At 50.2% G+C, this 22,712-nt stretch overlaps 1 protein-coding gene across 4 annotated transcripts in view; it reads left to right on the top strand.

Moving 5' to 3' along the window:
- LOC125706317 (SH2 domain-containing adapter protein F-like) overlaps window positions 1-22,712 on the top strand; it is a 50,905-nt gene that overhangs the window by 10,937 nt on the left and 17,256 nt on the right. For all 4 annotated transcript variants that reach the window (XM_048972964.1, XM_048972966.1, XM_048972965.1 and 1 more), the window contains exon 2: window positions 554-683. In XM_048972964.1, the coding sequence (XP_048828921.1) occupies window positions 554-683 (130 nt within the window). The remainder of the gene's footprint in view (window positions 1-553; window positions 684-22,712) is intronic.

Genomic DNA, 22,712 nt, shown 5'->3' on the forward strand with positions numbered 1-22,712 from the left:
ACCTTCAGTATAACAGGTACCCATCTGTTTACGCTTATTCACCATTTAAGGTTTAATCTCTGCAAGCTCTAGTCTTTTCACTGGCCTTGCAAATCCACAGTGAACTTTTCACCCCGAAAACTGGTACTCAGATTGATTATATGACGCGATACGTCATTAAACGCATGACACCTCGGCTGTGCGGTCGGCATGTTGACCGTGGCTTGAGTTGTCTTCATTACTCCAAATGGTCACTTGCTGTGTTTAGTCTGTAGACAGATTCTGTTTCTCTGACGGTTCTAGCAGGCAGATTCTGTTTCTCTGATGGTTCTAGCAGGCCTGTAATGTATTCTCCGAAATAGAACATCTGTCATCCCAGGTGTGCGGGGACGTCAAGCCCTTCATTCCGGAAACCTCATTAGCGTCGGAAGGGGATGAGCTGTCGTCAAGGCGATGGCGATCTCTCTCATCTTAACGCTGTGTGGACGGCTGGGCAGTGGGGGGGGGGTGTGGTGGGGTGATGACTCACTCTCCGTCGTCTCTTACGCCCCTTCTCTTCACCGGTTCATTTCAGGTCGTCATCCTCGAAGACTACGCCGACCCCTTCGATGCCAAACAGGGCGGCGGGGGCCAGTCCAGCCCAGAGAAGGTCACAGAGAACGATGGCTACATGGAGCCCTACGAAGCCCAGAAAATGATGGCAGGTAGGGTGCATGCTCAGCTCATCCCACTGCTCTTACCCCATTGGAGACTAGAATAGTCATTCTGTTACCAGCTGTAAGCAGCATTGCTGCCCGCAAGGAAACCGCGTTTGTATGGGCCTCCAAGGTGAAACGCCGAGATCCTGGACAGCGAACTCTGTTTTTCTAAATCATGTCAGTCCTCTTCTACTTGACCAAACAGGACTCCATCCCATCACTGACCATGACACATTGGCAACAATCCCATACATTAAACATTCATATGAAGCAACTTCGAATGTGTTACGGTGTCATTTATCCCTATTGCAGTGCAGTGCGATTCCACACAATTTGATTCGATGCACCGGTTACACGGTTACATTTACAGGATGTGATGGTTGTTGGTTCGGCTTTTTTTCGGTACAGTCTGTGTCTGTTGTTTTCTCAGCTCTGCTTCCTCAGTTTGACAGGTTTTTGTGCCCAAAATAACTGGGACACTGTAGGATCGTCTGTGAGTTTCTATTTTTGCTGGCTTATTCGTAACCCTTTTAAGTGGCATTTTATTAGATTTCTCTGTCTGTGGCAGGGAGTTGGGGTCATTAAATGTACCAAGAGTCAGGCGGAAGTTTTCTTTAAACATGGAAATGCAAATGGAGAGCCGACGTGCGACAGGGCCGGTCTAGTCTGCAGCTACGCACCGGGCCTTTTCACGCAGCCGTGACTGCCATCCGCTGGGGTCCATGTGGCTCTGGGCATCTCGTTCCTCTCGCGTCTGCCACCCCCTTCTCTCCCCAGCATGCTGTCAGGACCTTTCTGGGGACATAAGTTTACACAGCAGGTAATGCTGAATGTGAAAAGTCAAATAAATTAGGCTAATGCAATAATAAAGCGAGTGAAAGATTATATCCGTAAGTATTAATATTTACACTCAGTGGCCACTTTACATCTGGCTGGTTCCTGGTGGGACCCACATTAATACGGACACCTAGCTAGTACAAGGTATGACGTGCTTTATTACGGACACCTGGATAGTACCGGGTAGGACACACTTTATTAGGGACACCTGGATAGTACAGGGTAGGACACACTTTATTAGGGACACCTGGATAGTACAGGGTAGGACACACTTTATTAGGGACACCTGGATAGTACAGGGTAGGACGCACTTTATTAGGGACACCTGGATAGTACCGGGTAGGACACACTTTATTAGGGACACCTGGATAGTACCGGGTAGGACACACTTTATTAGGGACTCCTGGATAGTACCGGCTAGGACGCACTTTGTTAGTAAGGCTACATTATTTACATTATTATGTGTGGCTAGGGCAGAGTTTTCCTAAGTCTCAGCACAGTAAAATGTATACAAACTAGATGTATGTTTTGTAAAGTCTGAGTAATTACGTTTTTTCAATTACAAACGTTAAGTTTGGTTGGTTAATTACTTAACGTTTTATTTGTGCTCTATTGTATGTTTTGTACTGGGCACTGGTGTGTACTTTAGGACTAGAATTGGGTAGTTGGGGAAGACAGTGATATTTTTATGATTTTTTAAAGTATATTTAATTTGGGAACAGATTGCTGAGTTTGCACATTAATAAATATTTCTGTTCATTTTTGTGAATGTTGTTGCAGTATAAAACAAAGAAGCAGACTTGTGTAAATCATGTTGGCCATGGATTTCTCCCTGTAGTGTAATGGCATAGTGCTTGTTTGAGCCACATGACCAGTATATTTTCCTGTTCTTAGCACATTCAGACAATGCTGCCACAGCACTAAATGCAGCTGGTTTGCTGTTAGTTTGACTGTATTGATACAACTATCTCATTTAATGCTTAGTAGCTGATAAAGGGGGTAAATAATAATCCATCCATCCATCCATCCATTTTCCAAACCGCTTATCCTACTGGGTCGCGGGGGGTCCGGAGCCTATCCCTGAAGCAATGGGCACGAGGCAGGGAACAACCCTGGATGGGGGGCCAGCCCATCGCAGGACACACTCACACACCATTCACTCTCATATGCACACCTACGGGCAATTTAGCAACTCCAGTTAGCCTCAGCATGTTTTTGGACTGTGGGGGGAAACCGGAGTACCCGGAGGAAACCCCACGACGACATGGGAAGAACATGCAAACTCCACACACATGTAACCCAGGCGGAGACTCGAACCTGGGTCCCAGAGGTGTGAGACAACAGTGCTAACCACTGCACCACCATGCCACCCCTGGTTAATAATAACAATAATAACAATAATTATAATAATAATAGGATTGGTATCAGTTTCAGCAGATACTCAAAATGTTTGTCGGTATTGGGATTGCGGCAGAAAAAAATAACGTGCCGTCTCTACACTTGTGTCCTTCCTGTTAGCTTTAACGAGCTTAATCTGCCCATTCTCCTCTAACCTCTCTCATTAACAAGGTGTTTTCCTCAGCAGACCTATGGCTGACTGGATTTGTTTTGTTCATTACACCATTCTCTGTAAACTCCAAACACTCCAGTGTGTGAAAATCCCAGGAGGACGGCTGTTTCTGAGATACTGGAAGCTCTGTGTCTGGTAGCGACAATTTCACTGCTTTTAAAATCCCATAGATCAAGCGGCTTGGCTGCTCTGATGCTCAGCTGCACGCGACCTGCTCCTGACCCTCTCTGTCTGCTGTATGCATTCAATTTCAGCCGCATGATTGTGTCAGCAAGCAGGTGTAGCTAATAGACTGAGCACTAAGTGTACGTATGTAATTTTGCACAGCGGCTGCGTGGCGTGGGGGTGTGTGTGCTCCGGCCAGCTTCCCGCTGTGCCTGATACGTTTTGCTTGGGCCTGAACTTTCCCCAGGAGGCTGGTATCCCTTTGATGTGTCAGTGTGAGTTCGTCGGAGCAGGAGAGCCCAGCCTGGCCGCCCAGACAGGTGTGAACGTCACACAAACGCCTCTCGCTTCTCTGTGTTCCTCTGTGTCCTGCTCTGACCAGGAGTTACCTGTGTGTGTCAGACTCAGACAACACGGAATTCATCCATCTTCCTTTCATCCAGTTGAGATGGGATGCCAGTCAATCACAAGGCGCGCACACTATCACCCATTTAAAGGCGCCATTTAGCCTGCTTGGCTGTTTTCTGGCGTGAATCGCTCACCAAGCTGCGGAGGAAAACACGACATGACAGAACGGGTCATTTCATTTGCTGTCTTTCAGCCCGGAGCCCTTTTTGCATTCAGGGGTGGCTGGGGAGGGGGGTCACTGCGACGCCTCCTTATTTGTGAGCTCATTATGTCGGTTGTTGTGAATGCTATCTCCGGCTGCAGTCCCACGCAGGGACGCACCTCCCTATTCCTATTTATTTCAAGGACGTCATGCGACTGCTTCCCGCCACTGCAGGGCTCTCGTCCTGCCGCGTCGTGCGGACAGGCCTTCGTCCATCTGCCGATTCATCTGTGCCGGTTCTCTGGTGTCCATTTTAAATATTTGTCAAGACTTAGGGAATGAAATTTAATCTCTTGGCGCGGTGACATTAAAGCTCTCGGCTGTGACCAGCTTATTCTGTGTGTTGCTGTACAAAACACCTTCTTTTGTTATTGTGATTTCAAAGTTAAGTGCCTCCTTTGGGTGGGGAATTGGAGAGCCGTGCATCTAGCAAACAGCAATTTCGAGCGATCCAATTCAGTCTGTATCGAATGTGTTCGCCTGCCTCTTTGAAACCTTGGTATTGTTCTGGAGGGAGTGCGTGCCGTGGTGTAAATTTGCTGGTCGGCCAGCCCTTGGTGTCTACATAGACGCCCGCTGCTCTCCCATCTCCCATTCCCCCAGCAGCCCCAAAGCCTGCCTATGGTCAGGCTTGTTTACCAACCTGCTCCGGATTTGGTTCCTGTGGCTCACTAAGCTACGCTGACAGTCCGGCCTTCTGCATGCTGAACTCCTGCGAGCCCATAAGACTGGATGCAATGGAAAAGTAATTCTGAGATGCAGGTTTATCCTGCACTTCATGCCTTTGAGTGTCATGAGATGTCATTCTTGCCAGTGAGGCATCTCCAGAAGCCGCTCGTGACGACGATCCTTCTAGCTGGCCATTTGGACGTTTTTAGGATGTCTGGATGGTGTTTAGAGCAGCTCGCGGGCCGAGCTGGAGGACAGACGGCTCAGGCAGACAGACGGCATCTAACAGAGGAGCTCCCGGCTCCTGAATCTCCATCCTGCTCACTCACGTTTTGTGTTCTTTCAGGCTTGGTGGGGGGACATTGCAGTGTTGGTTCAGGGAAGCCTTCTTGTCATTTTTTTGGTTTCTTCTTCCTGAGTCCTCCTGGGACGTGCAGACCATAGGAGAGATGTCCGTCAAAGGTTTACTGACAGCCTGAGACCCTCTTAAGTCTCTCCCCGGTGCCGTTGGGGCCGTGCCCTCAAGGGAATTCCGAGTTTCCCGATAACTGCCTCCGAAAGGTCACTATTTTAGTGGCCATCATCATACTGGTGACAGCAGACATTTCTATTCAGAGCTTTGGAGATCGCCATGGTTCCTGAAGCCCTCAACCGCTAGTGGAAATCAGACTAGCCTATGACTGGGATTTATGTGTGAAGCGGGACTGGGAGATGGCTTAGCGCCAAGGGGAATGGCGTCCCTGTGCAGAAGAGGCCAACATTCCCTGGGGGGCGGCGGTTTTACCTAATGAAGCACCCCCTTCCTTGGAACAAGCCTATCGTCTCCCTCCTCCTTCCCTATTATCGTAACCCAAAGGTCACCCTGTTTGTTCAGCCCATCCACTTAGTGCCGGTATATATAGTGACATTTATACAGGCCTGACCTTCTCCACTGGTAAGGAAGCATGCAGACTATCTGCAGCGATCTGTCCCGGTAGCCATGTGAGCCTGAAGCAGCCAGGCCACAGATACTACGAGGATATGCAGTACACCGCTGCATTATTTCCTGCGACGGGCGCACACGCTTGCAGTGACAAACATGCACGCTCTGGGGAATTTGAGCTGATCTCCTGGCCAGGAAAGCCAGGTAATGGACACAATGAACACAATAGCTCATTGTCCCTGTGCCTCATTTATCTCTTTTATATGCGGTAATACTCTCAGATATTTCGCTAACCGCGCAGGTGATGAATTGTCCTCTGAATGTAGGCTAATGTTTTGCCTCAGGCTGCTCCGCGGCGCCTCCTATCTCGCCTTCCACGCCGCATGTCTGCTCTCTGCGATTTACATGGTGGCTTCGCTTGGCCCCTCCCCCTCGTGTGGTGCCTCTTATGGGTCTCACCGGGCCCGCTCTGCCGCTGGCTTGATATGGCGCCTCGGGGAACGGGCCAACAGGGAGCCGGACCTCACCTCCCCGTTTGTTTGGTGGGTGATGGGAAAAGGGAGGGTGGCGAATTTGGGGGTGGGGTCTCGGGTGTCGGCCCCTTAGTGTTCTGTCTCCTTGGTCACCGGAGGCTGTTGGACTGCCTGGCCACCTCAGCGGAACGTGGGGAAAATGACCTTGCCGCCGCCACCAAGGATTCCCAACTTTCCTGGTCGAGCAGTTAATAAAAATCAGGGCTGACAGTGTGTATGTGCCGCTGGCTTTCATCTCGACATCATGATGGGGGGGTTCGGTCCATTCTGACGCCTTGGGCTGACTGTATGACCTGCTCGAAGCAGGAATGTGCTGGTGGTTAATAATTACTGAAGGCCAGGGTCGGACCCGTGACGATCCTCAGTGCCACAGGTCTGAGGTGACACCTGCTCTCACAGCCATCCGTCACCATGACGGTCAGGGACAAACACGCCGGTGGCTCACTGGTGCCGTAAAACCATTAAAAGGCTCCCAGCCTCCTCCCAGCAGGTGACAGGAAGTGAGCTGGTGGTTATTCTGGGGCTGGATGTTACATGATGCATGTGTGTGTGCGTGTGTGTGTGTGTGTGTGTGTGTGTGTGTGTGTGTGTGTGTGTGTGTGAGAGAGAGAGGGGGGCAGGCAGGCCATTGCCGCAGCTGGAGGATGGGAGCTGTGAGATCAGCGTTTCCCGACGCCCCCCCTCCCAGCAGGGCATCCATGGCAATATAAGGGCTTTTTAAAAGGGGGGTGCTGGAGGCGGTGACCGTGGGGTCCTAACGAAATTAGCTCAAGCTGTGTGGGAGGAGCAGCTCAGCTCTGGCACGTGCTCTGAAAATGTGATTACCACCAGCGTCCCGGAAGGGGCTGGACAGGAGCCAGTACTGCATGCGTCTCCCCCCAGGGGACAGGGTTATGGAGGGCCCCTCTAAGCATTCCCCCCACCCCCCAATGGTGGGTGTCCTCCATCACTTTAGCATCAAGCCAGGTCTGATATGTGTGAGAGCCAAGGGTAAAACAGCATGTCCATGCTAGGATCTGATCAACGTTGCTGCTGCTGCTGCATCGCCTGTTAAGCACATCGAACAAAAGCTTTCATAGCTGATACAAATCACATAAAATGCTTTGATGAAAGGATTTTTTAATCACCCCTGTTGGAGCGTAGATACAAGGCTTTTTTGGCTAACACAGACATCTGTGAGCTTGAATGCTGAAATTAATGTCTGTCTTTTTGTCTGCTTTGTCCCTTTGAGAAGCTTTTTCCCATCTGGCCGACGGTGTGAACGGCGTAGAATCAGTCCACTATTCACCCAAGGAGTCTGTTACTTTGCCTGGACCAAAATGCCACCTGGAGACTCATTAGAGTAATGGTGAGGCAGTGCCCTTCGTTAGTGCTGCACTTCCTGGGGCTGGAGGCCCACATGGGCTGTACAGTCCCAGGGAAACGTTTGGCTTTTATGTGAGATGTGTGGGAGGGAGTGTGTGTGTCTGTGGCTCTCTGGGTGATGTTTAAGTAGGAAACTAGGCCTGCACAATGTGCAATGTTAATATCCACATCACATTCAACTGTCACATCACAAGAACCACGGTAGTCAGCTGGGTTAAGACAATAAATCATGATTAAACATTTTTACTCTGTCATAGGAAGCAAATCTTTGCAAGCTCTACAATTTTAATGACGAATCCTTTTCAGAAATATCTAGTGTATGCGTGCGTACGTGTGTGCGTGTGTGTGTGCATGCGTGTGTGTATTTTGCTGCTGCTGCTTTCGCATGTGTGCTGTATGTACTCTTTGAGCCAATCATAATCATTCACGTCCTCGCTGTTGGACTCACTGTTTTGGTAGTGTGGTGCGTTTGTGAGAAAGGAAACGATAGTGAGCGAGAATGAAGAAAGCGAATAAGTACTGGTCACAAAAGGACATTCGTCTTCCGTGGTTTGGAAATATTTTGGATTCCATAGAGACAATATTTAGCAAAAGCAAGTGATCTGTTGGCACTGTTTGTGTTGCTACAACAACCCACAGCATCACCACCACCTTGCCTCACAGACTCCATTGGTAGATAATAGCAAATCCTCTTTGGCTAGAGTTTATTTTCGGTAAATTTTCAACTCCATATTTTTTTTATAAATATTGCTATATTTTTTGCAAAAATTTGGAATATCACAATGTGCTTTTCATCAAGTTCCATGTAGTCCTAGAGGGAACTTGAGTTTACATATGACCTGTCATTTATACTGCATCTCAGGGCTTCAAGGACAGAAGTTGTAGAGAGGGAGGGGGGCAGCTGGGATTGGCTACGACAGGCCTGATCAGGTTCAGATGGTTGTAGAGAGCAAAGTGAATTTGTTTCTTGTTGAGGTCAGCTTTTCCCTTCCATGTGACTTTCACTGCGCCACAGTGTGAAAGGGACACTTGAGAAAAACATCAGTATGTCCATCCTGAGCTTGGAAAAATAACCCAGGGTGCAATTTAGCAGCAAGTTCCAGAGATGCATACGCATGGTACCATAGTACCATGTAGGGGGGGGGGGGGGGGGTAGAATCAAAACATCGCTGTGGATTAAAGAAACGTTCAAGCTGTAAATAAATGTTCAGGCTGAATGTCATAGAAGGGCAGGTAAGCAAATCAAAAGCGGCTAAATAAGTTGTAGTATCGTGTTTGGCAGAGGCTGTTTCGGAAATTCATCCAGTGAGTTATGTAAATCGGACAGTGGACCTGGCCAGTGGTGACAGGTGAAAGCACGTAGGCCACTCGTCCTACTGGATCACCTCGCCGTAGGTCGTACCATCCGCTGGGACCAAACTGATTGGCGAGGCCTGTAACCACCAACCTGTAGACAGTGTGACACCAGCAGGGCAGCCTGTCCGGAAGATGCCACCTCGGGCTGTGTTGGAGAGCCCTGTTTTTTTCCCTTCCACTTGGGTGGAGTGACCGTGCACAGAGGTGTAGACAAACAAAGCACTTGACTTTTGGCTGCGCTCAGCGCAGAGTGAAGTGCAGGGGTTTGGGCCAAGCATAGGGAATGGCGAAGAGCAGCAGCTTAACTGGCAACCGGGTCACCCTGGCAAATGGAGGCCTTTTCATATCCCTCCGTTCCCCCGGTGATCCACTGCAGCCCACAGCCAAATCTGTCCCGGTCCACAAGACGCTTTTGTTGCTGAACTTTTACTCGGGGCCCCTTAACCCCCCTGCATCAGGCAAACAAGGAGGGAGCCCAGCAGAAAGAGTCTCCAGTAGGGAGTCTTTGGTGAATGGGCAGTGAATGGGGATGTGGAACAATCCGGAGCACTCCTGCCCCGTTTCGGCTCCTCGGACATCCTGGGAAATTATCAATCGGGAAGTAGGTGGAAGGTCAGAGGTACCGCCTGCATTTCTGGGGCCTGGATGGAGTGTTTATGTGGCCAGTTTATGTGGGCGGAGCCCCAGCCTGTCTGTGTCATGGGACTGGCTGCTCTGCTGTGGAAGTGTCCCCCAAAATGCCGCCTTTAGCATGACATCATACCTTTGTATGAGGCAGGTTTGAGCAGGAACGTCACCCTCGTGTGACGAGGGATGACGGGTGCTGCATGTAACCACCATTTGCTGTGGATAAACTCCTGTGGGGGGTCGGCGTAGTAACTCGCAGCGATGGAATCGCTCTATCAAGTTAGCGTAATTACAAACAACGATAACTGATGAGCAGTCAAGTTTAAATTGTGTAAACCCCTATTTCAGTCGTGTGGAATGAAATTTCCCCTTTGAATTCTCAGCCTCTCATTTATTCCGAGTGTAAGCATATTTCGTGGCTCCATCACTTCTTGCGCTAAAACCACCAGAATCAATACTAGTTTGAGCAACAATATAGCCATCTCTGCCCTGTACTTAATTTTTTCATGCGAGTCGTGTTTTTTAAAAGCCAAGGAATGGGTAATTTCATTCAGCGTGGTAAGTCGGAATATTCCGGAAAGAATGAAGGCATTGGCCCAGCTGTGTACAGCACTGCAGACCACATAGTAAACAAGCGCAGTATCTTTCATCAGCCAGATTTTATCAAACGGAACCCATCACCCAGTAGAAAATAGCATTTTACAGCTGCCGTAATGTAGGTGGTGTTATAATTTTCCTGCCATATGACACCCCATGGAAGAAGGGAGAGATTTAAAGGGGACCATCCTCAATGTGCAGCGTCACAGATAAATCTGCCTACTTTTTGCTATATATTGCTTTAAAAGTATTTGTAGCTGTTTTGGGCATTGCGGCTCTATCAAAACGCACGGGGTAGCGTAGGGGCATGTCTTCTGGGTGAAATTACCACGTTCGGTGGGAGAAAATTGGCAGGCGGGCCCCGTTTGAATGCTCAGCCGTCGCAGATCACATTATGTTTCTCCATCAGGCTGTGGTCAATTAAAATCGCAATTACCCAAACTGAAAGTGGGAAAAGGCGGGGCTCCGACTGAACAGCGGCAATTTCACACTGTAATCTACTTATACCTACCTGGCAAAGTGACATTTAATTAAAACGTGAGGAGTTTTATTACACAGAAAAAGACATTCCGGTGTGGGATATTATAGGGTCTCTCTGTGTCTAACCCGCAGTTTCGCCCTGGGGGCAGTAGGGGGCAGCACTTGCAGGTAGTGTAAGTGATTGGTAATGGCGGTGAGAGCAGTGTCCGCCCCCCTCGTCAGGCTTTGCCTGATGGTCTTATTGGCTCCCCATGCATCAGGTTCAAACATCAGCCTGCCTCCTGTGTACTGAGGATTCTGTTGGAAGCAGAAGGTGCAATAAATAAATAGATTTAGATTCAGAGTTATGAGTCAAGAGTTATTAATGCTTTTAACTGGCTAGGAAGAGCCAGGCTATTCGTCTTACTTAGTGAGGAATATCGTCCACAGTTATTCATGACCCTGGGTAAATAAGGTACTCCAGATGGAGGGTATTGGGACACGGACTCTGGGGGACGTGTGCTCCGAGGGACACGTGTCCCGGGGGGGGGACGTGCGGTCCAGGGGACATGTGTTCCAGGGAGACAGTTGGTCCTGGTGGAACGTGCACTGGGGGATCCAAACCATCCCACATCCCTGCACCAAGCTCTGCACTATCACCATTAATCTGGAGCGCCAATAAATTGGCGAGTAATGTTGTCAGGAGAGTCTGTAGTTAGATGACCAGAAGCTGTAGTTACCCGACCGATGACATATTCCTGTAAGACTCTAATGTTTACTTTGGGCTCCTTTCATACCAGATTTCTTTGTATTTTTTTTGTCTGTTGTCTCTCACTTGTTTGGAAATTTGGAAGCTTCCCTTCATGTTTCTCATTCTAGTGGTAGAATATTAAGTCTGTAACTTGTTTGCTTGTGGTTTGTTTGTCTTGGCTGGACGGTCCCTGAAGTTAAGCTCTATTGGCGTCAGATTGGCGTGCGGCTTGCATTTGCAGGAATGCTGTCCTCGTTCTGGGGAGCTCTGTCATCAAGCTGGCTGTCTGTGAGTAACGGGTCAGCGATGGCTCTGTAAGTGATTGATCATCTGATCCTGTGGTCTCACATGAGGCATTGAGGTGCACTGGAGTGTGTATAGGTACCTCGGGGCGCATAGGGGTACCTCTGGGTGTGTATAGGTGCCTCGGGGTGCATAGGGGTACCTCTGGGTGTGTATAGGTACCACGGGGCGCATATGGATACCTCTGGGTGTGTATAGGTACCTCATGGCGCATATGGATACCTCTGGGTGTGTATAGGTACCTCGGGGTGCATAGGGGTACCTCCTGGGTGTGTATAGGTACCTTGGGGTGCATAGGGGTACCTCTGGGTGTGTATAGGTACCTCGGGGTGCATATGGATACCTCTGGGTGTGTATAGGTACCTCAGGGCACATAGGGGTACCTCTGGGTGTGTATAGGTACCACGGGGCGCATATGGATACCTCTGGGTGTGTATAGGTACCACGGGGCGCATATGGATACCTCTGGGTGTGTATAGGTACCACGGGGCGCATATGGATACCTCTGGGTGTGTATAGGTGCCTCGGGGTGCATACGGGTACCTCTGGGTGTGTATAGGTACCACGGGGCGCATATGGATACCTCTGGGTGTGTATAGGTGCCTCGGGGTGCATAGGGGTACCTCTGGGTGTGTATAGGTACCTCGGGGCACATATGGATACCTCTGGGTGTGTATAGGTACCTCGGGGCGCATAGGGGTACCTCTGGGTGTGTATAGGTACCTCGGGGCGCATATGGATACCTCTGGGTGTGTATAGGTACCTCGGGGCACATATGGATACCTCTGGGTGTGTATAGGTACCTCGGGGCGCATAGGGGTACCTCTGGGTGTGTATAGGTACCTCGGGGCGCATAGGGGTACCTCTGGGTGTGTATAGGTACCTCGGGGCGCATATGGATACCTCTGGGTGTGTATAGGTACCTCGGGGCGCATATGGATACCTCTGGGTGTGTATAGGTACCTCGGGGCGCATAGGGGTACCTCTGGGTGTGTATAGGTACCTCGGGGCGCATATGGATACCTCTGGGTGTGTATAGGTACCTCGGGGCGCATATGGATACCTCTGGGTGTGTATAGGTACCTCGGGGTGCATAGGGGTACCTCGGGGTGCATAGGGGTACCTCTGGGTGTGTATAGGTACCTCGGGGCGCATATGGATACCTCTGGGTGTGTATAGGTACCTCGGGGCGCATATGGATACCTCTGGGTGTGTATAGGTACCTCGGGGTGCATAGGGGTACCTCTGGGTGTGTATAGGGGTGTACCAGGATGCCCACTGTGTTGCTGTAACAAAATTTAAAAACAAAGGCACACGGGAAGAAAGAGGACAGTCTCCCTGTGTGCCACCCAACGTCACCTTTGAGGAGCACTGCTGTAGATGCCCTTTTATTCGAGCGCTTTGGGGAGTAATGCTGCCCTGGGAGTCGCAGGTATTGCTGCACCTCTCTGCAGATCCCAGCGGCGGCTCTAAACTGACAGTTAAACAGCGTTTATCGCAGTAACAGTTCGGCTTTTAATCTGTAATGTAGCTGTGTATGACTGGAAGAAGCATGCTTCACATTAGTGTCTGTCTTGCTCTTTCCTGGTATCTCTCTGTCTCTTCCTCTCTCTCTCTGTTTTTCCCTTTTTCTCTCTCTCTTGCCCTCTCTCCCCCCTCTCCCTCTGTCTTCCCCTCTCTCTCCCTCTCTGTCTCTCCCTCTTTCTCCTTCTCTCTCCCTCCCCACACTCCTCCTGTATATACTGTGTCTCACGCTAGGTGACACTATGGGTGGCACACATACGGCCGGCCCTGTAAATCCGAGTTTAAACCTGGGCTGCTTTTCTCCCGCCTTCCGCTTCTTCCTTCCTGCTCGCTGCTGTGTTCTCCTGACACAAACAGGTGTAGCGAGGGCCTTTATTGCCAGGCTGTTTCTCGGGAGTGGAGGTCCATCTCCTCGTCACGCTGTTTCCTAAAGTCTACGTCAGCATGCTGGCCCTGTGACCCCCCCTTCTCTCAACATTCTCAACCCACTGCGCTTGACGGTACCCCCCTGCAGAACCAGGGGTCTGCCGACGGAACTGGACAAGGTGGCTCACTGCAGGGAGCTCGTGCGGCTCCTTCTGGCTGTGATTCCGCCCGGATTAGCCCCCACGTACAATGATGTCGATCATCCTGGGTCAACCCCCTCCCCCATGGCGAATGCTGAGCCTCGTGGCAGCAGTACTGACATGGGCTGTGCTGTAGTGGCGCTCAGTGGGTCAGACCCTTTGTGTGTGTGGTCCTGGAAGGTCATTGGTTTGAACTCCATCCTCAGCAAAACAGTAAAATCTCTGTTGGGCCCTTAATCACGGCCCCCAATCTTCTTTCTCAACTGTATATATGTGTGTGTATGTCTCAGAGGAGAGCAAGATGGGATATGAAACAATTAAAGAATTCCAGTGAACCTGTAATTGTGCAAATGGCAGTTAAAAGGATCGTTAAATTGTTTGCCCAGGGGTTAGTGTACATAATAGCAGGGTAATACCCGCCCTGGACTGAGCTCTGATAGCCTGACTCCGTCCTCCTCTAAGTGAATTCTGCACACGGGGGCAGTTACAGACACACAGCCTATATTTCACCGGTTTATGGCACTGTAAAGGGAAGACCACATTGGCGGGTGGCACAGCCGGTGCGATTCACACGTGGACAGACCCGTTAAACACAATGAAGGTCTCTCTGTCCTATACAGGGACGTGGGGGGCTGGGGCCCACCCCGAAAACAACACCGGCAAGGCAGGGAACAGCCCAGGATGGGGCGCCAACCAATCAAAGGAATATGGTATACTTTCACATTAACATAGCGGGAAAACTTGCAGTCTGGATGAGCTGTTTTTTTCCATATGCCTCCGAGGACCACCGGGGACAGAGGGGCAGGCATGTGGGGGGCCGTGGGGTGTCCAGGGGGTGACGGGGCTAACGGGACCTGCTGACGGCCGGCATATCAGCGCCGTGACCTGGCAGGCAGCCATGACTCCCCATCGCAGGAACGCCGGCCGCAAATGTAATTGTCTCTTTCATCAGACTAAGGAGCGGTTTCTATATTTAGGGCTATTACTCATTTAATTGGTGCTTCACCGGTGTGTGAAATCATCTGGAGATGAAAGCTCAAGATCCATCCCTTATACAGTACACTGGAGCTTATTTTTTATACGTATCTATTTATTTGGGGGAGGTGTATCATCCTCCTAAATGACTTTTCTGGGGTCTGCGCTTTCTGCTACCCTTTGTAATTACCTTGGCAGTTAATTAATTGGAAGGAAAGCGATATGGATTCTTGGGCGAATAGAATTCTCTGCTTTAAAGGGAGTGCACCAACGATTGTTTTAGATAACTGGTGCTGTGTGTTGTTGTCCAGCCGTTAATCTGTCCCCGACCTTCGACGTGCTGCTAACGCAGACAGGCACTCTGCTTCCATGAAATTCCACCTTCTGAGGGCTGTGACAGTGTGGCCCTCGGCCCCCGACATACCAGTATCCCCAGCTGATGGTGATGAATCGGATCGCTCGCCGGCCTTGCATTGCCGCAGTGATAAAATGCCTTTTCCTAATTGAATAACTGTCTGTGAGTTATAGAGAGTGTATCGGTGAGGCAGATAAATTGTGGGGGACGGCCGGGACGCGCTCCTCTACGCCAGGCTCAGCTGTCTAATGACGGCCATTAACCAGGATCCTGTGTCCAAGCCGGATAGCCCTTTAAGGTCGTCCCGTTTCTGGGAGCGTTACAGTGGTTGGCGAGGAGTACTGGCTTATTGGGTCACAGTCATCATGGCTGTCAGGAGGCCAGTTCCTTTGGAGCCTAATTGCACCGGTTTGGGTTATGGGGTCCAGTGTCATGTGCTGTAATGCGGCCCGAAATTTCAAACAGCGACACTGCTGGTTATCACTAGTGATATCGCTGAAGGTCCCCCCCACACCCGAGTCCTGACTGTGCCTGAAAATGGGTGCCACCATCTCTGCCTTGGCGCCGCCTCCCTCTCTGCCTTGGGGCCGCCTCCCTCTCCGCCTTGTGCCACCTCCCTCTCCGCCTTGGGGCCGCATCCCTCTCCGCCTTGGGGCCGCCTCCCTCTCCGCCTTGGGGCCGCCTCCCTCTCCGCCTTGGGGCCGCCTCCCTCTCCGCCTTGTGCCGCCTCCCTCTCCGCCTTGTGCCGCCTCCCTCTCCGCCTTGGCGCCGCCTCCCTCTCCGCCTTGGCGCCGCCTCCCTCTCCGCCTTGGGGCCGCCTCCCTCTCCGCCTTGCGCCGCCTCCCTCTCCGCCTTGCGCCGCCTCCCTCTCCGCCTTGGGGCCGCCTCCCTCTCCGCCTTGCGCCGCCTCCCTCTCCGCCTTGGGGCCGCCTCCCTCTCCGCCTTGGGGCCGCCTCCCTCTCCGCCTTGGGGCCGCCTCCCTCTCCGCCTTGGGGCCGCCTCCCTCTCCGCCCAGGGGCTGTTTGCATGAGAACCAATGAGCACGTTGAAACGATGGTGACGAGATGGTTTCAGCAGAGAGTCTGCACCTGCCCCATCCCGAAGACCTCAACTCACTTCAATTAGCCACTCCGAGACAGAAGAATGCAGCCTGGGTGTTGACGTCTTAACTGGTCAATGTACGATAAGGGTGCTCCAGGATTTGGCTAGTTTGAAAGGGGATCAGATTCTGTGACTCCCTTCATCCTGCAGAAAGTGGATGAGATTCATGCAGTCTCATTGCACGCCCAGTAGAGGGTGCCTTGGTGCTGCCTCCTGTTTCTGACGGTATGATTTCCAGCGCATCCCAGACTCCAACGCGACTTTTATCTCTGCTCACAGACGCCGGTGGCCATCGGGGAAGCGGTAGACCACACCCCCCACATGTTTTCCCTGTGCTTGCCATTACATATCCATGCGGGCACGTGTGCGGCCGAGCACGTTATGTTGGGCGTGCAGGCGGGGACCCTACACGCGGCCATCTATCACACTGCCATGTGCCATCTCTGTGGTCTTACTCAGTCTTATTGATCTGAGAGCAGCTGTCTGTGTGCCACAGAAAAGATAGAGGTGTTTAAAAGATCAGGGGTCAGACTAGGGTCAGGGATCATCTGATGGGCGGCAGTAATTAGATCCGCCCTGCAGATAATCAATAATGTACACCTGTGGCTCCCGCCTCGCAGGCCTGGACAGGTAATCTCCTTGGACAGAATGGCCTCAGCATATGCTGCCCCTTGTGTTCGCACTGGCAGCCGGGTAGCCGGATTTACTCGGCGCACAAGGTAGCAGAGAGTGACGGAGCAGCGGGGGAGAGAGGCGGAATCCGGGCTGGACATCTGCTGCATGCTCTCCTGGGGAGGGGTGAGGGGGGGGCTGTGGGACCCAAAGCAGGCTGAGGATCTGCACCAACAAGCCCACTGTAAAAGGAAACCGAAGACTGACCAGCCCATCCTTTAGTTTTTCACTAAAAGCTTTGTATTATGTTTGGTTACTTATGGTTAAGGTTAGGGCTGGGTAGGGGTTACGGTCGTCATGTTGGGATTAGAGTTTTCCACATAGAAATGAGTGGAGAGTCCCCACCCAGATATAATTACAAACCTGTTTCTGTGTTTGTGGCTCTATGTCTGTGTGTGTGTGTGTGTGTGTGTCTGTGTGTGAGTGTGTGTGTGTCTGTGTCTGTGTCTGTGTTTTTCTCCATACGCTTCTTGTGAATCATCTCCAAATGCTGGACTTGATATATCCAGCCGGGATCCTGTGTGAATCAGGTGATAAGCATGAGATTTCGTGTTTATTAAAGCCATGAAGGGCACTGCAGTCTAGCTGAAATGGATAGAAAAATAAATAAATAAATAAATAAATGGACAGACAGCATGGGCAGCAGGTTGGGGGGCGGCAGGCTGGAGGGCAGCTGGGGGGCGGCAGGCTGGAGGGCACTTAGGGGGGCCTGGAGGTTCCCGGGGGGAACAAACGGAGGCAGGAGCTTCAGAATCACGGGTTTGATTTGTATGCATTTATAATTAAACAGCATCCAAAGAAATGACCTTAGAGGTTTTTCAGAGCTTAATTTACCAAAAACAGTGCCTTGAATAATGGGTGAAAAAAACGTGACAAGAAGCTCTGAAATCAGTTTGCTATTTCCCTCTGTCTCTCTCTCGCTGGTCTATTTTGTGTCTTTATTTCATGTCGACAGAGGTTATGAATTTTTCCCAGTAATGAATTAGCTGAGAGAGTGTCTTTTTGCGGAATATCAGGTTTACTTGACTGTTTAGTGTATTTTCCTTTTTTTTTGCAACTGTGAGGGCTAATAAAATTGCCCGCTTCCCCTGCGTAGCAGAGAGGTGTTATGTAGGCAGGTTCTGTGAGGGACCCCTAATCACCTCCAGCACCAGTACGGCTGCTGTTTGCGTGTAGGTGAGACATCTCTTCAGATCTGTGTTTATAGCTGACCAGAGTAGCTGTGGTAGGTGGGACACCTGGAGCTGATCTCTGCCGTGAGGGGCTGACCGCTGCCTGGCCGCCGGGCCGCATGTAGGCCCTGTACTTTCTGCTGTGTGTGGATTCATCCCCAGGTGTCTGCGGACAAGGCACCACAGCGGCCGCTTTTAGAGCCTTTCTGTTCAGATATCAGAAAGCAGGCCCTCACATCGGGCAGCATGTTTACTGATATCTGTCTCGGGGTTGCATGTGTCTCCAGGTGGCTGATACTAGGACTGGGAAGTATCTCATTTTTCATTTTGCCATCCTGAGTAAAGAGGAAATTCTATGAAAATTGAATATCACAATTATAGTGACCAAAATTATCATGCTTATCAGTATTATCGGGGCGTTGTTAAAATTTGCTGCAAATGTTCAGAAAGTATTGACCCACAAACTGAAATAATTTCACCAAGTTTTATATTTGAAACCACAAATAAAATTAGCAGCACTATGCACCTTTTGTTTGCATAAATATTTAAATAATGACATAATGCACATTTGATATGGTTTTCATAACACTAAGAACCTGCAGAGCGCTGTTACCGCCTTCTGGCCTGTTTTGTACTGAAACCCCTGCGCACCTGCGTCTGGGAGACTGTCACTAAGTGTGGGTGATGCTGGACAGGATTTAACATGAAGCACAGTAAAGAACCCTGGATTTATCCATCTATAGCAGCTTGTCCTGTTCAGGGTGGCGGGGGGTCTGGGGCCTATCCCGGAAGTTATTGGCACAAAGCAGGAAACAACCCAGGATGGGGTAGCAACCCATCGTAGGGCACAAAGGAGGGAACAACTCAGGATGGCGACGCAACCCATTGCAGGGCACTATGGTTTTAATGATAATTAAAAATTGAAAAGGTAACACTAACTGTGGTTTACTGTGAAATCGGTAATCATTTCATCCCTAGTCCAAACATACCGTGGTGTGCCACATATTTTGATGGAATTTTCAAAACCAGTACTATTCTGGTATTCTGAAATCTTGGCAATAAAACTCACTGGGGGACACACCCCATTATATTTTTTTTTTTGCCAAGATTTCAAATTACTGCATTTTTCCACAGCAAATCAGCATCACAGCTGTTGTTACTGAGACCACAGGAACAGTTAGCCTGGGGAGTGGTGGTGTGGCTGAGCCCAACTGCTGGAGTCCCCCCCTCCAGGTATGTGACGGGGTGGCAAGATGTCTGAGGACCTGGACCTGTGATGGAAAGGTCCCTGCTGAGAAGATCCAGACCGGGGCTTGGCCAGAATTAACCTCCATGCTTCAAGCAGATGTCAAGCAGTGGATTTAAGCTGCAGATTAGCCGGAATCAGGGCAGCACTATTAAGTCACTGAACGCTGCACATAATGAAATGGCGCCGGGATCTGTTAGGACTCCCTATAGAGCAAGTGTGTGGAAAAGTAGAGGTGAGAGCTCTCTGAACATAGCGATGGTAAAGGTGGGGCACACAGAGCCCATCCATCCTCTGATTGGCTGGATAAGTAGGGGCGAGAGCTCTCTGAACATAGCGATGGTAAAGGCGGGGCACACAGAGCCCATCCATCCTCTGATTGGCTGGATAAGTAGGGGCGAGAGCTCTCTGAACATAGCGATGGTAAAGGCGGGGCACACAGAGCCCATCCATCTTCTGATTGGCTGGATAAGTAGGGGCGAGAGCTCTCTGAACATAGCGATGGTAAAGGCGGGGCACACAGAGCCCATCCATCCTCTGATTGGCTGGATAAGTAGGGGCGAGAGCTCTCTGAACATAGCGATGGTAAAGGCGGGGCACACAGAGCCCATCCATCTTCTGATTGGCTGGATAAGTAGGGGCGAGAGCACTCTGAACATAGCGATGGTAAAGGCGGGGCACACAGAGCCCATCCATCCTCTGATTGGCTGGATAAGTAGGGGCGAGAGCTCTCTGAACATAGCGATGGTAAAGGCGGGGCACACAGAGCCCATCCATCCTCTGATTGGCTGGATAAGTAGGGGCGAGAGCTCTCTGAACATAGCGATGGTAAAGGCGGGGTGATTGACTGAGTACACGGGGCCTTTTCCCTATGTGACTTGTCAGATACCTGCCTCTGGGCCCTGTGACCTAATGAAAATGGACAGTTAAAGGAGCTTCCTGATTGCCCTGTCACAGTCACATTTATTACACGTTCTCTTTTTCTTTTTTAAGCCATCTGTGTATTCATATAGCTGGCTGTTTATTACAGCAATCTGGACAAAGTGGCTTGTTTATAAATCACAACTGCAGAAGCCCTTGGGGATTCCCGCTGACAACTTTATGATCAAAAGTCCATTTGCTTTAACGCTGGGCCACCTGCTGCCCAAGATCATCACGGGTCACATGCACAACCTCCCTCAGATCCTTTCGTCAGATCCACATCACAGACTGTTCCCACAGAGCTTGTGGAACGCTGGCTGCAGGTTGAAGGTACTTTGTAAATACCACCGTTACGTCAGCTTGGAGCTGCTGCTTTAACTGATCACGTGATTTTGAATCACATGACGCCTGGCCTTCGGCATGTTGAGTAATGGGTCCTTGATGAAGCTTACATTTGTATTGTTTTTAACCTTGATTTTCATCTTTCCATTACAGTATGAGGCTGCTCTATGTGAGAGTGCAGCAAACAGCACCTTGACCTTTTCTGTCAGATATACCTGCCTAATCGGTCAGATAAACAAGATGAACAAAAAATCCACCCAAAACAAACCACATACCTCCTTTTTCCCTCCATGGACATGGGGGATGCCTTGATGGACGATGTTATTTGAGGCTTCTCTCCCCATCTGCTTGCTCCTCGCTCGTGTTGATTTTTCTGTACGCACACAGAAAGATTGATCTGGTACCCCAGGGTTCAATTTTAGGACCACTATTATTCCTAATTTACATTAATGATATTGACACAAATACATACAGTAAATTAGTTAAATTTGCAGATGACACCAAGGTGGGTGATGTAGCAGATACTGAACTAGTGGCACAGAGGCTATAGCGGGACCTTGATTCAATTAGTGACTGGGCTGATACCTGACAGATGAAATGTAATATAGACAAATGAATTAATGTGTATGTTGATGCTTCCATGTCCCACTTTCAGCAATGTGGGGTAGCAATTAAAAAGGCCAATAGGATATTTGGTTACATCTCTAGGTGTGTGAAGTTTAAGTCAAGAGGTAAGACCCCACCTAGACTATTGTGTGCAGGTTTGGTCACCATACCTTAAAAAGGACATTGCTGCCTTGGAAAGGATTCAACATAGGGCTACGAGAATGATTCCTGGTCATAGAGGAATGTCTTGTGAGGAGAGGTTAGCTGAGCTGAATCTGATCAAAGCAAAGGAGACTAAGGGGGAAGATGATCCAAGTATTTAAGTTTCTAACAGGTCTGGGTGCTGTTTAGCCAAATAGTTACTTCAATATTAGCTCAAGCATAAGAAATCTAAGAACTCGTGGCCATAGGTGGATGACATTTTAAACTGGATTTCCAGACTGTGCTGTGCTGTGTTGGGCTGGGAGGTGGCATGCTCTTTCTGGCCCAAGGCATCGGCTGATCTCCTGGTACCCCCAGCTGTTCAATTGAGCCCCGGCAGGTGCCTTTCAAACATCACCTTCTCCGAGCGTAGATTCGGAGACCTATAGAGGCCCTTTCAGGTCTGAAACTGCAGGGCAGTGCCTCTCAGTCCATGCTCCGTCCTGGCCTGTCAGGACCAGAGCGGAATAGCCCATGGTCGTTCTGTGAAACTTCTAAGCACTGCTGTGAGCGAAGCCACTTACAGCATAGTCAGGACGTTTACAGGAGGGATGATTAAGGTTAAATGCATATTTCTGAATCCTTTTAGCAGAATTCCTTTCTATTTTTCCCTCTCACTGAATAACATGGTTTGGTCCCAGCAATGCACTCAGTTCCTCGCAGCCCCGCTGGCTTTTTTGCTGCGGGCCCGGATACACCTCTGGCCTTTTCTCTACCGCAGTGCCTTCTCCGTGACAGTCGGTCTTGCCGTCTCGCTGCTGTCTCTCTCTGTCTGGGGTCCCTCAGCTCACTTCCTGTTGGCTTGTGCCATCCTCCATCAACAGATGGGCAGCTGAGGCCAGTTTCCAAATGAAAGACCCCATTTATTGTCCATTAACAAGCCGTCACCAGCGCTAACGAGCTCTAATTTCCATTTTGGTCAGTACTGGAAGCAGTTCTGTTATCTGGGCTTTGGCCAGGGGGAGGACGGCCATTTGCATGGAGGGCATGCGGTCCGGTTGTAACATGCTGCCCTGTGATATTAGGCAGCCTCTTCCCTCAGTTCCACTCCACTTGGTATTAACAGAATACATCTTCTAACATTCGCCTTGATTTTTAGCTCATTTGGCGTCAAGAAGCTTTAATTTTTCAGTTACTTCATTGTGCTAGTTTTTTGCAGTTATTAACATAATTTGTTACTTCTCCGGCATAGCCATTTAAATGCTTGATGCCTTGCTTTGGGTGCACTGAAACATTTGGGGGGAGGGGGGTGGCTTGTCAGACGTGTTTGAGTTAATTAAAAGATGCTTCTGAGTACCACCGTGGCTCACCGGCATTGAAATACCGTGCCGCTGCCGGGACATCTCCTGTTGGCCTCCAGTGTCCCCCGGAGCGACGATGCGTGGCCTGTTGTGCCAGGAACCCCCGGCCCCCGGCACCCCGTCCGGATGCGATAGCGGAGTCTGACAGCATGATTGTGCCTCGATGGTCCAAGGGCACCGAGGTGCCAAACGTCATTAGAGATGAATGAGCTCTGGTTGCAGAGGGGAACTGCATGCTGGGACGTTTGGAGATTATGGCCGTTGCGAGCGAGAATTGTGACAAGATTAC

The sequence above is a fragment of the Brienomyrus brachyistius genome, chromosome 13 (genome assembly GCF_023856365.1).
Source record: "Brienomyrus brachyistius isolate T26 chromosome 13, BBRACH_0.4, whole genome shotgun sequence".
NCBI lineage: Eukaryota > Metazoa > Chordata > Actinopteri > Osteoglossiformes > Mormyridae > Brienomyrus > Brienomyrus brachyistius.